Below are 17,633 nucleotides of genomic sequence, written 5' to 3'. Positions count from 1 at the left end.
CCGTCTGAGCACTAGTAGCAGCACCCACGCTTTTAGTTGCTTTACGCCTCGACTCCCCAGCTGTAAAAAGGGTTTAACAACGCTCGTCTGCGTTCTGTGCGTATGTATGTGTCTTTAGGGACTTAACACAGGGACTCTCTCTGTGGGTTAAGTCAATGTGAAACACAACGTGGGGCTGGTTTCCTTAGCACTACCGCAACACACAAAATAACGAGTATTTCTGAAGGCTAACTGTCACTGAGCCTTGACTGGGAGTTTTTAGCCACGTGTCAGTTCTGAAGAAATTCCTGGAGGAAGACTGACCCAGGTGGAAGGGCAAGCTGCTTCTGGGTTGCATTCGACGCGAGGTGCTCTGGCTGTGGCCCGTCGCTCGCAACTGCAAGGCTTCAGGGACAGAAGGAAAAGGAAAAAGGCCAGCCAGGCTCTGCAGCCTTTTAGGGAAAAAAAGCACTCGGGTCTGACACGTGGCCGTTGCCGATTCCCTGCCGCTCCCTAAGAGCTGCCCCCCAAGTGCGATGCCTCTGGCCCAGGCACCGGCACCGGCCCCCGGGGAACGCGGCGGTTCTCGATGGCCCTCGTCAGCCTCGCCGTGCAGGCGGTCAGGGAGGGCTGGGGCCTTGGCCACTCCCGAAAACCCAGCCCCGGTTCGCTCTGCGCCCCAGCCCCGCTGCACAGCAGCTGCAACCTCAGCCCTGCCCCTGGCAGCTCGCACACCCGTCCCCGTGCCCCGAACTAGAACCTCGCCGGCTACAGCCCAGCCTGGAGACGAACCCGCACCAAGCACTCGGGCGGCAACGCCGCCCCACCGCCAGCCTCCTCTCTGGAAACCGCCACCCGATCTCCTGGCGATTCCCCTTGCGACCGGCCGGGACCAACACACGCAGCACAAAGCCCAGTTCCAAAGGGCGTGTGCGCTGCAATTTTGCCGGCGTCAGTTAAAGCGCGGCGGGGCAGGCAAGTAGCGAAACGGGGAGCACAGAGCTGGAGAAAGCATTTTATTGGGTACCCCAGCACTGAGCAGCTGGGAAAAGGGCAGCGGCAGGGGAAACCCCCTCAAAAGCCCCGCTCTCGACTACGCGTCCCCCGCGTGCGCGCGGCCTCCGACGACGCTTCGGGTGTCTGCAGAGCGCTCCCGCTCCCCACAGCAACATCAAGGGGCACAAAGCAGCTTGGAGGCAGCTTTGGGAAGTGGCGTCATCTTAACTCTCGGGAGCTGCAATGAGCCGAGTCCCTGCTGGGGGGGCACACAGAGCATCCCCAAAGGGCCAGGGAGGCTTTAGGTGACCGCAGCCCCGGAGACAGGGAGATGCCCTTCCCAGGAGCGCCTTTCTCTTGCCCCTTCTTCAGCCCGCTGCCGCTCCTCCTCTCGCTCGCTCTTGCCTCGCGGCTCCTTCCACGCACACGCGCTGGATGCCTCTTCTTTCTTCTCCGCCAGCAGCGGCTGCAAAGGCGGGAGGACGCGGTCAGGACAGAGGGAGGCCGGGCCGGCCCCGGAGGGAGCTCCCCACCGCACCGCCCGACGCCCGGCCGGCCGCCGCCCGCCCCCCCACCCCCCCTACCCCCCCCCCCCCGGAAAAAACCTCGCCCATGGGCTTTTCTCACCGAATTGGTGCTCCGGTGCTCCCTCGGGCGCCTGCGGAGTTCCAGCCGGTGCTGGAGCTGGGCTTGGGGGGCACCCTGGGCAAATGCAGCTGGGCATGACAGCAGCGGCCAAAGAGGCCGCACCCCTGCTTACAGGGGGCTCTGGCCGCTGCCTGGACTGCAAAGGGCACGGGCCGGGCCCCGGCTTACAGGGCGGCCCTGGTCCCAAAGGCCCACGGAGGCGCCTTCTCCCTGCGTTTGGGGCACCCTGACCCGCACCCCGCTAACGGGGCGCGCACCCCACACAGGCTGCCAGCTGGGGACTCTGGAGAGTGCTGGGCACTTTCTGCCCTGGAGGCAGGGGAATTGGCAGCCGTGGCCGGTGACTTTGGCAAGGGCTTTTCCCGGGAGGCGCTGGGGGCTTGGGCGGAAGAACTTCCTGAGGGGGGTTCCTCACCACTTGGGAGAAGCTGCCGCTTCAAGGCGGAGCAGCTGGTTGGAAAGCGGCTGGTGTTTGGGGCCCGCAAGCGGTGCTCGCCACCCTAAATCTGCTGCCCTGCCCGGCCCTGCCCTGCCCTGCCCTGCCGTGCCCTGGTCCCCTTTCCCTCTGCCCTCAGCCCCGGGAGCAGCCTGGGAGAAAGAGAAGCACGGGGGCCGCTGGGGGGAAGGGGCCCGTTCCGGGCATCGGAAAGCAAGTGCCTGCAAGCGGGGCCCAGGTCCTGCCCGGGCGGCCCTGGCACGGGGAAGACCCTTGCCCCGAGCTGGGCCACTGCCCCAGAAGCAGGGCTGGGGCCTCCGCTCTGTACATGTCCAGGCTGCGGGGCGCCACACGGCGAGAGAGGCGGGTGTAAAAAAAGCTGAACCTGGGCGGGTAGGGGGCGGAGGGGGGAAGGACGGCCGGGGACCAGGGTGCGCTGCGGGGAGGTCCCTCCGGGGGTTGGCGCCCCTGTGTTCTCCGGGCGGGGGAGCTGGCGCTTGACCGCGCCGTCCTTCCTCGGCAGCGGCTCCCGGAGAAGAAAGAGCGGAAGAAAAAAACCGTAAGAGGCGTCCGTCGGGTGCAGAACTGCGGGGCAAGAGGGAGCGAGAGGAGGGGCGGCGGGCTGCAAAGGAGGAAAGCGAAAGGCGCTCCGGGCAGTCCTCAGGGCTGCGGTCACACAAGAGCATCCTTGGGATGCTGTTGGGATGGGTTTCGTGACTCCGGGGGAGGCAGCTGGCTCCGTGCCGCGCCCTAGATTTGTAGAAGCCGCTCCGATTCTGTGTTAAGACGAGACGACTTCCAAATTTGCGGCCCCGAAAGGCCGGGGCCAGGGACACCCGCCTGCTTACAGGGGGTCCCGCCGAGCGCAGGGGGCACGCGCAGCCCCGCTTACAGGGCGCTCCCCCTCGCCTCGGCGCTCCCAACAAGCCCCACGGAGCCCGAGGCTCCGACCGGCGCCCGACTTACGGGCCGGCCGGCCTGGCTGCGGCACACCACCACGTCTTCAGGAGCCCAGGGAGCGACCTCGACCCCACCGGCGGGGAGGTCGCCCCGGCCAAAAGCAGCGCCAAAGGCGGCACAGCACTTCCTCAACCTGCACCCTCTAAAGGGCCAGGGAGGGCTCGTTCCTGGTGGCTGGCTAAAGCAGCCTCCCCAGCCCTGCTTACAGGGAGCTCGGGCTGCTCCTGGGGACAGAGGGCTCCGTGACACACGCCTCGAGGGCAGGGCTGGCACGCTGGCAGGTCGCCAGCAGGACAGGCAGCCACGCAGGCAGAGACCCAGGCCCTGGCCACAGGCAGGTCGCCTTGCCCGCGCTACGACTAAGCGGCTTCGCTCCGTCCTTCGAAAGAAGAGGCAAGCCCGGCCTCTCCCTCCGCTCGCGGGCTCAGAGGGGACCCCCCTGTTGCTGCACAGAGCCCGTCTCTCCCTCCGGGGAAGTCTAAGCTAAGTACGCTGCAGCAACTTTCACAGGGGCCTAAACAAGAAGCTCATTCGCTCGCTCACTCACACGGACGCAGACGCAGACACACCCAGACACGGACACGGACACACACAGGGAAAAAAAGAACTTCCCCGAAGAGAGAGCCAGCTCTGCGCAGCCAATGTCTGGGGAGCCATCCCTACCGCCGAGCAGGACAGGAGAGCCTCAGACCTGCCCCTGGGCTGCGTGGAGGCCACAGGGGCTTCAACACGCCAAGGGGCTTCATGGGTGGCCAAGGGGCAAATGCCGTGACGCGCCCCGACGCCGGGGGTCACGCGGGCCAGGCCGCCAGCAGGCAGAAAGCCGCCGGGGCGGGAGGAGGGGGCCGGGGAAACGGCCCTCCCCTGCTTACAGGGTGGGCTCGGGGGCCAGAGAGCTCCCTTTCCCCCTCGGGGGCGGAGGCGGTGGCTCTCACCCTCCTTACAGGGTCGCCACTCTCTCCGGGCAGCCAAACCGCGGGGCAATGTGGCAAAAGGCCAAAGACCCAGCCCTGCCTACAGGGGGTCGCCCGGCGCGAAGCCGGCCAGGGCACCAAAGGTGCCGGCAATGCTCTTGTGGGACCGCAGCCCCGGTGAGAGCAAGGCCCCTTGGCCCGGAGCGCCTTTCTCTCTCCCCCGCTTCAGCCCACCGCTCCTCCCCTCGCTCCCTCTCGCCTCGCAGTTCCGCACCGTGCCTCGTCTTTCTTCTCGGGGAGCTGCTGCCAAGGAAGGAGGGCGCGGTCAAGCACCAGCTCCTCCGCCTGGAGGAGAGCAGGACGCCAGCCCCCGGAGGGAGGTCCCCACAGCGCCCCCCGCCCCCCAGCCATCCCTCCCCCCTCCTACCCTCTACCCCCCCGGACTCAGCGGTAGACCCACCTTTCTCACCGCCATGGCGCCCAGCGGCCTGGAGGGAGGCAAAAGAGCGGAGGCCCCAGCCCCGCTTCTGGGGCGATGGCCCAGCTCGAGGCTCTGACAGGGCCTCCCGGGCAGGACCTGGGCCCCGCTTGCAGGCGCCGCCAGTGCCCGGAGGGGGCCCTTTCCTCCCAGCCTCCCGCCTTCCCCGCGCTCCCCTTTCTCCCGAGCCGCTCCCGGGGCTGGGAGCAGAGAGGAAGAGGCCTAGGGCAGGGCACGCCCAGCCCCCGCGTCTCGGCCCCACGCCTCTGAAAGGCCGGGGCCGGGGACACCCGCCTGCTTACAGGGGGTCCCTCCCGGCACCTCCCGTTGAGCACAGCCCTGCTTACGGGGCGCTCCCCCTCCACTTGCCTCTTCTCGGCTCCCCCTGGGGCTCCGCTTCCCCCCCAGGGTGCGGAGCCGGTGGCTCTTCCCCTCCCGACAGGCTCGCCCCTCTCTCTGGGCAGCCTAACCGTGGGGCAACCTGGCAAAAGGGCACCAAAAGAAAGACCCGAGCCCTGCTTACAGGGAGGTCGCCCAGCGCAAAGCCAGCCAGGGCACCAAAGGTGCCGTCAGCGCCCGCAGCCCCGCTGACAGGGAGCCCCCTTGGCCCAGGGCGCCCTTCTCTTTCCTCCTCCACGCCGGGCTCCTCCGCTCCTCCTCGCCGCCTCTTGCCTCTCGCAGTGCCGCACGACGGCTGCCTCCTGGGGCTGCTCCGCCGGCTGCTGCACGGGCAGGCGGACGCGGTCAGGACCGAGCGGGGCGCCGGCCCCCGGCGGGAGCTCTCCTCAGCACCCCCGGCCCCCGGCGGGAGCTCTCCTCAGCACCCCCGGCCCCCGGCGGGAGCTCTCCTCAGCACCCCCGGCCCCCGGCCGTCCTCCCGCCCCTGCCCCCTCCACCCTCCCGGCAGAACCCTCGCGGATCGCCTTTTCTCACCCAGCTGCTGCTCCGGTGCTCCCTGCAGGGACGAGCGGGAAGCCTCCTCTGCTGCTCCGGGCTCCTGGCCGCTGCCGCCGGGGGCCGGACCCTCCGCACCGCCTGCGGCGATGGCCGACCGCGCCTCCCCGGGACGGCGCCTCAGCCCCAGCCCTCCCCACGGCGCTCGCAGACCCCCCGAAGGCAGCGGCCGAACCCGCCCCGAGGCGACCGCGGACGCTCCCCACCAAGGCGACGGCCACCCTCACCCGCCCCGAGGCGACCGCGGACCCTCCCCAGGCGGCGCCGGCCCCTGCCCCGAGGCGACCGCGGACGCTCCCCACCAAGGCGACGGCCGACCCCCGCCCTGAGAGGCGACCGCGGACGCTCCCCAGGCGACGGCCGACCCCCGCCCTGAGAGGCGACCGCGAACCCTCCCCAGGCGGCGCCGACCCCCGCCCCGAGGCGACCGCGGACGCTCCCCACCAAGGCGACGGCCACCCTCGCCCGCCCCGAGGCGACCGCGGACCCTCCCCAGGCGGCGCCGGCCCCCGCCCGCCCGCCCGCCCCTTCCCCCGGCGGGTCCCGCTCCCCTTCCCCTCAGGCGGCCGCTCTCCCCTCACAGCCGCGCGCGACCGTTGGCGACCCCCGCGCGCGACGCCCGCTCCCGCCCGCCCGCGCGAAGCCCGCGCGACGCCCGCTCGCGCTCGCCCGCCCGCCCGCCCGCGAGAGGCCCGCGCGCCGCCCAGGGCCGGGGGCACGCGCCCCGCGCCCGCCGCAGCCCCCGCGCCTCCCCGCAGCGGGGACCGCCTGCACGGCGCCTCTGCTCGGGGGCAGGGCGGGGCGGGAGGGAGCGCAAACCGCCTCTGCCTTGCACTCGACACGAGGGGCTCTGGCAGCGGCCCCTTTCCTGCCTGCGTTCCGGCCCCAACGGTAAGGAAACTGGACCGAGAAGGCGAAGATGGTGAGGTTTTATGTGCTCCCCCATTACAGCCTTATCGCCAAGCCTTCTGCAGTCTTAGCTTTCTCCCGCTGTGTGCGTTTTACCAACAGGCAGGTAGCGGAGACTCGCTTCCACTGAAAGCGAGAAAACAGAAGGAAAGCAAAGGTATAACCGGCCTCAGCTCCTTAGCTGTGAGAAAAGCTGTAAAGCTGCGTGGCTGGACCTCTAGCGCTCTTGGGTCCTGTCTGCATTTCCAACCGATAAACTTGCGTGTCATCGTTTTTCCTAACAATCCATTCTCCTCGGTGGCACGGCTCTTGTCTACCGTGCTTCATTTTACGTGGCTTTTCTGCAGCCTGGTTTCCTGCCTGCTTTCCCATTTCTGTGAACAGACCGTGTGCTGGTGCCTGCACATACTGCGTTTTAAGCACTGCTCTCCCCTCTCGCTGGACCACTACTACAATTCTTTCTCTATTCCGTGGTTTGTGGACTCGCTCACGCGGAAGAAAAGAAAGGAGAGATGTGCTTAAAGCAGAGATTGGAGACCTTGCTCCCTGGGTCAGCAGAAGCTCTACGAAAGCAATACAGTCTGCAAAGCAAAATCAATTGCTTTTCTGATCATTGTAGCAGTGGCGTGGGATCTGCAGGACCACTCAGCTGCTCGTAGTTCACAGGCCATGGATTTCTCCAAGTTGTGGATAGCGTATGTCTTTGGTTTTCTGTCTATGATGCAGCCAAAGGCTTATGAAAGCACTGCCCAAGACAGCAAAGCCAGTAAGGCATCCCAGCAGAATGGGTACCAGCATGGCAGAATCAGGACCTGGAAATAAAGAAAGAAGTAATCAAGCAGTGAACAGTGTTAAGAGAGGGAGGGAGAAAAAAGAGAAGGTTAAACTCCCTTTCGTCTTTATAACATGCCAAGCACGTATGGCCAAGTTTCTTTCCATAGAGTAGTCCGAATGGATAGTGCCTTTTCAAAGACACTACCTCCTTTGCCATAAGATCCCAGCAGTAAATACTCTTTGCATGAACAAGTAAAGACACAAGAACTTAGGTGACTCTCAGGGATGATGCCAGTAGATTTAAGAAGTCTCTCAGGCTCATGATGTGCCAGTTTCAGTGTCACTCCTTTCTAATAGCTGGACAACATCTAATTAACATTAACCAGCTGCTGCATTTCACCTATGAACAGAAAGGAAAAAGAAAACGCTCCTGACTCTTGACCAACCTCATTCTGCACCTAACATTCCTAAGTTAGATATTTGTCCAGTTGTGGATGGTGTTTCCTTGCTGTACCAGATAACTGCCTCTAAATACGGGGACTCTTCCCTACGCTCAGTACAAAAAATGACTGCATTGCTCTTTCATACTAAAAGCTGCAAAGCTAACAGGAAAAAATATTTAAAAGGAGGCCCCTATACCCCGATTCCTCCTATCTCATCTCATCTAAAACCCAGACACCTGAAGGAAAGAGTTAGTGGATGTCTCTCTCAATTATTTTGATGTCATGCCTCATCCTTAGTCAACATGTTTCACCAAAATACTGCAACGTGCAGGAAAACGCTTTTCAGCTAGAGGACATTCTGCCTTACTTTTCTCCCCTCTCCTCCATCTAAAGCTTCAATTCCTGCAGAGGATACATTTGGCTGTGTCTCCTGCCTGAAAGTCTATCGGATCTGATACTGATTAGCCATCATGTTTGGGATTTGGGAAGGCCAAAACAAAGATGAGAAGTTGTTGGGATATAATCCAGTCCTACCAGATGGCTGTCAAGAAAGTTGTTAAAAGTGTACTGTTTTTCTTACAGCAGGAACAGTTGAACAGAAACTTCTGCAACAGAGAGACAGAGAGAGAGAAGAAAAAACAGGAGACCCACCTTCCACAGGTTTATATAGAAACCTGTTCTTCATTCTCAAAACTGGACCAAATGAGATCAGGTTGTGCAGGTTTCCATAGCTGTTCCTGTCACTTGGCTGGAAGAGTGGCTCCACGCTTTCAAAGCAGTCCTGGGAAGGACGTATGAAAAACATTTGAAAGCGTGCTGGCGGCGCTCGAACAGATTCTCCTGCACTAGCAACTGTGTGCAGTCTGCAGCAACCGCGGCACGGATCAGAGCAGGTCTCCTCCCATTCAGTCTTTGTCCAGCTCTGCTGTCATTCCAGCAAGTGAACTGCCTAATGCTTGGACCAGCCCACCTGTAAATCTCTATTCCCTAATTCCTTCTCCCAGGGATTAGCACCTATTGCTACCATTTCGTATCATTAACTCATCTTCCTGACTTTTAACTAAGGGATTGACCAGATATGGGATGATGCTGATGTGGTGACTTTGTTACAGGAGATGGCTGAGTTCTTTCCCAGAGAGTCCAACTCTCTTTTTAGGCCCAGCTTAGGTAAACCGTTTGTGGTCTTAAAGTGAAAATAGAGCACCGTGAGCTCAGTTAGCTTAACCGAGAGTAGAAATTCAGCTGGGGCTTTAGGAGAGACAGAGTGTGCAGATTAAGAAAGAACTGTATGAGCTGGAAGAAGGTGGAGCTTTATGATCTACCATCAAAATTCTTTACTGAATTGGCTGTACTTGCTGGAAGCACCGGATCTTTTCAAAAGTTCCTTAGACCAGTGAAAGCAGACCTGTCCCACGTACCTGTTCACACCCTGGTTTGCCATGCAGACAGACATTAAGCTCGCAATGCAAATAGGCCACTGAATGATTCAGCATCTGGAACAGCTGGATGGTGAAGCTAGCAGCTCTGGACTTGCTGCTCTGCAGTAACTGGATGTGTCTGCATTCAAATGGCAACCTGGCAAGGACAAATGGCAAACAGTTTCAAATTCCAGCTCTCCCTGACTAAAGGCAGGGAAGAGGGGGATCTGCTGGCACAGGTCCGCACAAGTTCTAAGCCAGGTACCTGCATCCACAGAGTCAGAGTCAAACAAAAATCCACAAAATGCCAGCATCTCAGGCTACAACCATTGAAATGGCTGCTCTAGTGCGATAATCATTCCCTGACCTAGACAAATTCAGAAGCACTGACACTATAGCCGATACGGGCAAATCAGAAAACTGATGACAATAATGTGTAGCAATTCTAACACATATTTCATGCCCCGGTGGTTTTACAAACATCAACTAATGAATCCTCCAGTTACCCTGTGCTCAACCCTGATGGGTTAGGCAAGAACAGCCGTGAAATGCTGATGGGGAAATGGAGGCCTGTGGAGAAGCCTGGCTCCCATCCTTGGACTGCTCTGCTCCTAGGCTGTGCCATCCCCTAACAGGAGTTGCAGGAGCATGCTGTAACCTGGCATCTGTGGCAGCACAGCGTGGAAAAGCAGGACTGCTTATCTACATAAATCAAAGGGTGAACGGAGATTTTTTTCCCTGAGGGCTCTTTGTCTTATCAAGCCCTTAGTATTAGTTACAAGACAGCTAAGGGACCAGAGCACTCTCGGACTCATTCTCACTGCTTTGAGCTTACACTGAACTCCAAAGAGATCAGACTGCAGCCACAGGATACAAAAGAGAGGGTCCTCTAAGCATCAGCCTATTCCCAGCTGAGGTCCAAAGAGCCGCGTGAAGCTACGCCCCTCCCGGCAGCTCCATGTCTGACCTGTGGAACAGGCAGCACATCGCGCCTGGTCCCCCTGGGCTGGCAGAAGGCGTCACGCAGCATGACCGGATCTGGAGCACGGGCTGGCTGCTGTTGCTCTGCACAGCAATTAAAGCCAGGAAAGTCTCCCGGGAAGGCACCGACCCTTCGACCTCGGGGCTTGCTTCCGCAGCAGGGCGCAGGCTCATCTGCACAGTGTAGTTACCGGAGCCGCAGACATCATCACTCACAACTGCAAGGCTTTAGGGAAAGAAGGAAAAAAAGCTGAGGCCCAGCTAGGTTCCACAGCCTGCGAGGAATAAAACAGCATTAGGGTGAGTTTCCTCAGCGAAACCAAACAGCAAGTTGAAACAAACGAACAACATGTAGACCCTGGCACGACAGAGCCTCCCATGATCGGAACCATCTCCTGCCTCTCTGCACAGTCAAATCATTTGAACCGAGGGAAACCTGGAAGTGTTCTACTGCGTGGAAGGATCTACCTTCTTTGCTAGCGCGTTTGATCGCTTGGGCAATATCAAACGTTCCCACCTGCAAAATTGCATGTGGGTTGTTTTTGGGAGGAGAGGCAGAGAGTTGAAGGCTATTGGGCAAAAGAAAACTAGGTCTGAAGGACAGTATTACTATCCGAAATGTGAAAAGACTTTTTTTTTTTTTTAAGGTGATGTCGTTGCTGAACGAACTACATGTTTTTAAAACCACAATACAGCATACCCATGTTACTGAGCCCATGGACCACTTTGGATATTAACCCCCCCCTCCTTAAATCATGCAGCATAAATAAGCAACAGCAACTACAGTGAGATAATTACCCATTCAGAATGGCAGCATCCGACTGCAAAACCCTCCTCTGATGTGATTCACTCGGCAGTGCTCTGGGCTCCGAATCCAGCGGCGTTAGAAGAGTTACTAAGCCTTCAGCTGCTTCTTCTGTTACTTTGTTTGTTCTAACCGCCTCCTCTGCCTCCGTGTTCAAGAGCAGCCCCTCAGATTGTCCAGTGTTTGCAACACCCAGCAAGGAATTCCCCTGTGGCGTAAGCACTACCAGACTCCGAGGAGAATACGAGGGGCTCTCTGGGGTTGGGAGCAACTGGATTAGATCTCTGGCTAGAAGCATCCCAGCATCATTCACAGCTACTTTATTGAAGACAGCTGACTGATTAGTAACCTTATTTACAAGCCTATTAGCAGAGACAGAAAACGCTTTTGTTGTAGATGGGCCAGTGGCACGCATAGCAGCGTCAGGGCTGGAATGACCAGTCTCATGCTCGATGTCATCTTCCAGTGATACCTTCTCCAAAGGGCATCTTGCTGATGCCTGATGTGGTGAAGTCATGGGTGCCTGAGTGGGCAGCTGGCTAGCAGTGGCTGCATCTCCTTTCACTAACACGTCCTCACTCTTTCCCATCGTTGATGTAGAGACCGCAGTCGATTTGTTCACTCTGGCAACTGTAGGCAGCACCATGTTTGGATCAGACCGGACAGTTGATGTTGGCAGGAAAAATGCTTTTTTCTTTGTAAGTGAAGTAGTGATGTAATCATTCTTAGCTGCAGAGAGAGAAGTCATTGCTAATGGAGACTGTGATGTGGTCTGTGTCAATTTAGGCTGTCTCTCAAGAGCACTAATAGATCCTGCAGACACAGATGGTTGTACTGGAGTTAAAACAACCTCATTCCCAAGAACTGCTGTGGAGGGTTGCTGTGTCCTTGTCTTAAACATGGCTGACAGGGACACGCTTGTTCCCAAGAATTTACCAGTTCCTGTCTTTCTTGCACTTGTGCTGATTTCAGTTGGCTTTGTATTTTCTCCCATGCTGGCCTGTGAGAACGGTTTAGTAGGGGCTCGTTGGCTTTGGTCACGTGTCATGGCTGATAGCAGGGGAACGTGTGTAGATGCAGGTGAAGGTGGGCTTGCAGGAGAGCTGGTATACATCCTTGGATGGGTAACTGTAGCCAGAAGTTTCCCAGAAACTGTTGTTTTCATTTGGACCTTCGTTGAAAATGGAGTATGCGCTGGTGCTATTGTTGGTGTCTCTGTCGTTATAATGGGCTTAGACACAATAGGAGTAGCTTCCAAATGTTTAGTAAGATCAGGTTTTATAGAAGTGGCGTGGGTTTGTGCTGCTTTAGCACGCACAGTGACTCCTCCTGAACAGGCCGTGCTGCCCGCTACCGAATCTTTGCAATCATTTCCAGCTGGAAGCGTTGAGAAAGCTGATGATGTGCTGGGTACAAACTGAACTTGTGATGGCAGCCTTTGAAGTGACTCAGTACTTAGGAGACTTTGCAACGTGGCCTGCAAAGGCGTGATGCTCGTGAACATCTTTAATGGGTATTTTATGGTTCTAGCAGAGCCCAAGGTCAAACACTCTGTGCATTGTGCATGGACAGAGGAAGGTGTGGTCACTAAGCCTTGACGATGGCTGGTAGTTTGCAGCATTAGTTTCTTACTGTGCTGAACCCGATCTACAGTCCCTGTGATAGTAAATGGAGGTTGGGCAGGCATTTGAAAATCAGGGAGTCCCTTTGCTGACCGTAAAGGAATTACAGAAGAAGAACGTGGCTTTTCAGCGGTAAAAAATACTTCGGGGGAAATACGGGGGTTATGCTGCGCAGACACCACTAATGGCGGCACAGTGGAGGTGAAAGGCTCTGCTAGCATACCGTTAAGTAAAAGCAAATCAGTCCCCTTGGCCTCTTGGGAACTGGGAGCAGGTACCTGCATCTCTTCAGGCAGCCCGTGCAGATGCATGGCCTGCACTGTAGTGCTAATCCTCATCCGTGGGTCCAGCAAATGGTTTGATGCTGAGGTAACAGCTTGAAACAAACTAGTGACGGCTGTATAATTAGGATTAGTTAGCACTGGCTGAGGAGTTACGTTTCTTTTCTCTGCTTGTTGGTTAGATGCAGTGGAGACAGCAGGTTCAGGCCTCAAAGACTTACTCGTGGGATAAGAGGAACTAGTTTTCACTGGGATATCATGGCTGATTTCAGGGGTACCCAAATTCAGATCTTGCTTGGTCGGGAACAAAAGGGTAGTTTTGTGGTCATCTTCACCCTCAGGAGAGGGCACCATCCATAAATCTGGTCTGTCAGTGGGCAAAAGGATAAACACAGGCTTAACCAGAATTAAGCTAGAAGGGCTCAGATTTTGTAAGTTTGCAAGGTCCAGTGCTGAAGAATTTGATGCTGCCAGGATTTGCTGAATGGAAACCAGACCCCCGACACTGGTGTTTGGGAATTTTGTAGGTAGAGGGGAATCTTGCATGGGCTGCAGGCATATCATACCGTTAGTATTTTTAAGCAGAAAGGACAAGTATGGGGATGATGGTAGCTTTGTAAGTTGATCACCTCTCAAAGCACTGAGGTTTTTGGTAGCTGCATCATGTGACATACTGAACTGCTGCACCGGTGCTTGTGCCAGATATGCTGGCATCTCATCAGAAACACTGGGCACCACTGGTTCAGGATGGGCTGCTGTTGAGCTGGACTGGCTTCCCTGTGCACGGAGCGAGGGCAGTTTTGAAGCAAAAGCTGCCAGGCTGCCAGCCTGCTGGATGGGGGAGGCTGAAGGGGCAAAGCTGTGAAGAGGAACTTTCTGGTTGCTGTTGGCATGCAGTTCAGAGGGGCTGGGGACTGGGCTGGCTTGTGGAGTCAGTGGGGGAGAACCACTTTTACCTGTCTGTTGTGGGAGACTTTTCTTTCTCTTGGCGTCTTCCACTGTGCTCATCTGCAGCATCATAGGGAAGGCTTCCCGAGATACAGGATGCGCAGAAATGCCTTGAACCTGAGACCCAGAACCTGTAGACTTGGATGAAGTTGGTATGTGAAGTCCTTTCTCAGCAGAGGTGGGGATGCCCATTAGCTGCAATCCAACGTAAGTAGGAAAAGATGTACCTGGCGGCTGAAGCCCTGCACGAACAGAATCAAAAGCGCTTACAGGTTGAAGGGCTGCATTCTCAAAGGTAGACGTACCTGGAAAAAATGCAGACGTTCCTCCTTTTTGCTCTTTAGTAGTTTGGGAAAGTTCTAATGTGGAAATCCATGATTGGCTTAATGAAGATGAATTAGCAGAAGCCTGGGGGCTCTCAGGAGATCTGGATTTTTCAGGTTTACTTGTCATTGTCTGATGATCAGTATCTCTTTGCAAAACTAGAACTGTGATTTCTTGGGAGCTCCTGTTGGTTTCTTGGGAAACATGTTGTTTAGTACAGTTGAGAGTCTGGGACAAAGAGAGGGGCTGCTGTCTATCAGTTGTGCTAATGGGCCCTTGAAAGGGAGATGGAAGTAAGTCATCGTGAACCAGAGCTTCCAGATGCATCAATAATGAAGAAGAATGTACATTGCCTTGTGGGAGTGTCTGAAGATCAGGCAACTGGGCTGGGTGTCCAGAACCATTCATTACAGCTGGTGTCGAGTTTCTGGCTTTACTGCCTGTTGTTTCTTGCTTCAGAGATAAAATAGGGGAAAACTGAACAGCAGTTGTCCGTGTCGTTCTGGAACAGACTGCATCAAGGTCCCCTGAAGCTGGCTTTTGTAGGAATGCAGAAGCTGTAACTTTAGCATCCATACTCTGAGTCTTCTTCAGGTATGCAGGTGTCACACCAGCTTTGCTGTCAGGCTGAACTTGCAGATTTATGTCTTTTTGCCTTTTGCTAGTGGGAGGCATTCCTGTTGGTAACCAATCCACCCTTGCACTTTCAAAAGCAATCTCAACTCTGGTGGGAAATGGAGATGCTGCTATTTCTTTTCTTGGAGGATGAAAATTTACCGTTGAAGTCAGAAGAGACGTTATAGGACTTGGCACCTCCATCTGCTTGATAACAGGAATGGCAGAGACAGGTATAAACTCCGGAGAGTCTTGGTGTGTCCCTCCACTGAGAAGGGGCTGGGGCAGCCCAGCACTAGAGCTGGTAGGACTGAAACCAACCTCAGTAATATTTTCTGGTTTTCCTTGCAGTGACCTCTCCGGCTGTTCCAGATGCGTGGTAGCCTGTGATCCTTGTGTGGAGACAGGGGTGCTTATGCTACTCAAGAGTTTGCTAGGAAATGTGTGTCCATCCTGGAGTTTTAAAGATGCTGCTTCTGTGTGAAGTTGCTCAGACACCTCCAAGTTTCTATCCAACTCCCTAGGCAGCACGGCTGCTCCTTTTGCAGCTGTCTCTGTATGGACAGGAACGAAGTCAGCTGTCGTTTCATTGGTAGGATCAACTGCTGGACTCTGAAAATTAAAGGTCACCTCATCTGAGTTATCATCTTCCGTAATGGAGAACACTTCGCTGGGCGCCGGGCTGCTCTCAGCTCTCAGTTGGTCTTCTCCAGGAAAGCTCAGGGCTAATACTTCACTGACATCATGTTCATTCCTGGAGGCACCTAATGAACAGAAAACAAGCCCTTTGCCTATTCAGTTGTCCATGAACTTCTAACAGCTTGCAGCAGCACTTTGCAACAGGCTGAGCGGGAAGCAGAGAGTTAAGCGGCCACTGGCTGCATTCAGAACCGTACAGGAGGGAGGATGGGCAGCTCTGGCACTGCCATTCTTACAGCAAGCTGCTATAACTCTAGTCCTCTGCTGTTGATATTCAGTGTCATAGGAAGGATGACACTTCATACTCCTGCCATACTCACGCAAAGCATTAACCAGCCAGAGAGGAACCCTTTAGCTTAATTGTACAAGGTATAAATGACGGCCAAAGATGCAGGGAGAATGAAACCCTCAGGCTGCCAGAGGACAGGCTGGTAGCTCTTTAATAGCAAAGCAAGATTAATATATACATGAACGAGCTCACTCTCCTGGCTCTCCTTACCCACTCTTCCTTCCCCAATAACCCAGTCCTGTGATGAGTTTCCTGATTCATACTGGGTGACCAAGCAGGACGAAGCTGGTTTGTTTTATGGATGTGGCACAGCAGACAGAACATAATAACTTCTCTACTTCTAACTAATCAAGGTCTTGTATAAAGAAAGTGGTGTAAATATCCACAAATACACCTTGCAGGGGGACAAGGTAATTAAAAAAACTGTACAAAACAAACAAAACCCACAAAAAGAATAGAATTACTGATTAGGTGGGAAATTCTTTGACACCACCCCTCAGGTTTATCTTTACTGAAGAGAACAGTCTGCCTGAAGACACAAGACTGCTTTTATTGGCCAAGCTAATTTTACGTGCACTCGCAGGGTATGCTCACAGGCACACAGTAAGAGGTAGAAAGCCAAGACTGACTGGTTTCTTGCAACGAGTGACAGCAGCCCTAGGAACTCGTTTGAGGCACAACAGCCTTACAGACGCATCATTGATTTCACGCTGTCAGAAATATTTGGCAGGACAGCTGTTCCCAAAGAAAATGCAGAACAATGCGTTACTGTGTGGTGAAGAGGGGAGCCCATGCTTAATGTGATGATAAGCAGCAGCACCTGGAAAAGTATATTCTGAACAAGGCTTCAGCAGACAGGAGTTTGATCCTCAGTTCCGCTACGGACCTACTCTGTGAAAAGTGACTCTATTTTTCCTTTGCTTTCCCCCACCTGAAGGAGAAAATACTTTCTTCGGGGAAGGGACTGTCTCTTAGCTTGGGTAAGTAGCACAGCTGTGTCCCAGTTTGCAGCCACTAACACTCCCACAACAGAAACCATTTAAACCAAACCTTGAGCCTTACAGCACAGCTGCACAAACAGAGAGAAGTTGTTCCTTCATCTCATTGTTGTCACACACCTGAGACTGATGGCACAATATTTAGCATAGTTTTTCTGCTCACTAATAGAGGGAAAGAAGACAGAAAGACAGCAATTGAGATTAGAACAAAACACATCACTCACCAGATAAATCCAGTAGTCCAGCTGCAATCAGGGTAAAGATGGGGAATTTTTCCTGCATCTTGTGAAGCAGCTCCTGAGTCACCCCAATAAGAACATATACAGCCAGGAAGCAGCTCGCTAAGGAGTCACTGCTGCCTTTTAGCAATGGGCATTTGCTGTGTTTGTTCTGGAAGGGCATGGTATTGGGTTACTTTATAAGAGCTCAGGCCAGACAGCAACCAATAATCTGTTCCAAAAAAAAAAAAGAAAAAAAAAAAAAAGGCCTGTACCAATTGGAATCTATTGATTCTTAACGAAAGAAGAGAATGCGTTCACGTGCATGGCAAAGATGGAAAATGTGACTGTAAATATGAGAGGTTGCCTATGCAAGGCAGCTCTTCATCTCTGAAGAAAGAGTTAAAATGCCACCTTCAGCACTGCGTGCAGTTCTGGGCCCCAGATCCCATTAAAAGGATGTTAAGATACTTGAATGCGTCCCGAGGAGGCAACAAAGCTGGTGAAAAAGGGCTGGAAGGCACGTCCTGTGAGGAGCGGCTGAGGGCTTCAGGCTTGTCTGAAGGCTGAGGGGCGACCTCGTGGCTCTCTACGGCTTCCCGAGGAGGGGACGTGGAGAGGGAGGTGCGGATCTCTTCTCCCTGGGACCCAGTGACAGGACATGTGGGAACGGCTCGAAACTGCATCAGGGGACGTTCAGGCTTGACGTTAGGAAGTGTTTCTTTACCAAGAGGGTGGTCAAACACTGGAACAGGCTTCCTAGAGAGGTGATCGAAGCCCCATGCCTGTCAGTGTCTAAAAGGCATTTGGACAATGCTCTGAATAACATGCTTTAACTTTTGGTCAGCCCAGAAGCGGTCAGGCAGTTGGACTAGACGATCGTCATAGGTCCCTTCTATAGAATTCTATAATTCTAATTCTATGCAGTAAGGGTCAGAAGATTT

The 17,633-nt window shown here is 55.4% G+C and overlaps 1 protein-coding gene and 1 long non-coding RNA gene across 2 annotated transcripts; both read right to left on the bottom strand.

Annotated features, from left to right (window-relative positions):
• Positions 1–982: 982 nt before the first annotated feature.
• Positions 983–2,428, bottom strand: LOC148055004 (uncharacterized). Its single transcript, XR_015706052.1, has 2 exons — positions 1,603–2,428; positions 983–1,441 (listed from the first exon to the last, which is right to left on the bottom strand). It is a non-coding gene; the product is annotated as an uncharacterized LOC148055004 (long non-coding RNA).
• Positions 2,429–6,305: 3,877 nt separating this feature from the next.
• On the bottom strand, positions 6,306–16,753 carry LOC104019062 (uncharacterized). The gene is made up of 6 exons (XM_087763388.1): positions 16,696–16,753; positions 10,689–15,249; positions 9,877–10,116; positions 8,910–9,066; positions 8,143–8,272; positions 6,306–7,086 (listed from the first exon to the last, which is right to left on the bottom strand). Exons 1-6 carry the CDS (start codon positions 16,751–16,753, stop codon positions 6,935–6,937), a joined length of 5,298 nt encoding a protein of 1,765 aa, XP_087619514.1. The 3' UTR covers positions 6,306–6,934.
• Between the last annotated feature and the right edge of the window lie 880 nt (positions 16,754–17,633).

This window comes from Nipponia nippon, unplaced genomic scaffold (genome assembly GCF_047370975.1).
Source record: "Nipponia nippon isolate SJK-2023a ecotype South Korea unplaced genomic scaffold, ASM4737097v1 scaffold_28, whole genome shotgun sequence".
Lineage (NCBI taxonomy): Eukaryota > Metazoa > Chordata > Aves > Pelecaniformes > Threskiornithidae > Nipponia > Nipponia nippon.
This window is presented reverse-complemented; position numbering and strand designations above follow the sequence as displayed.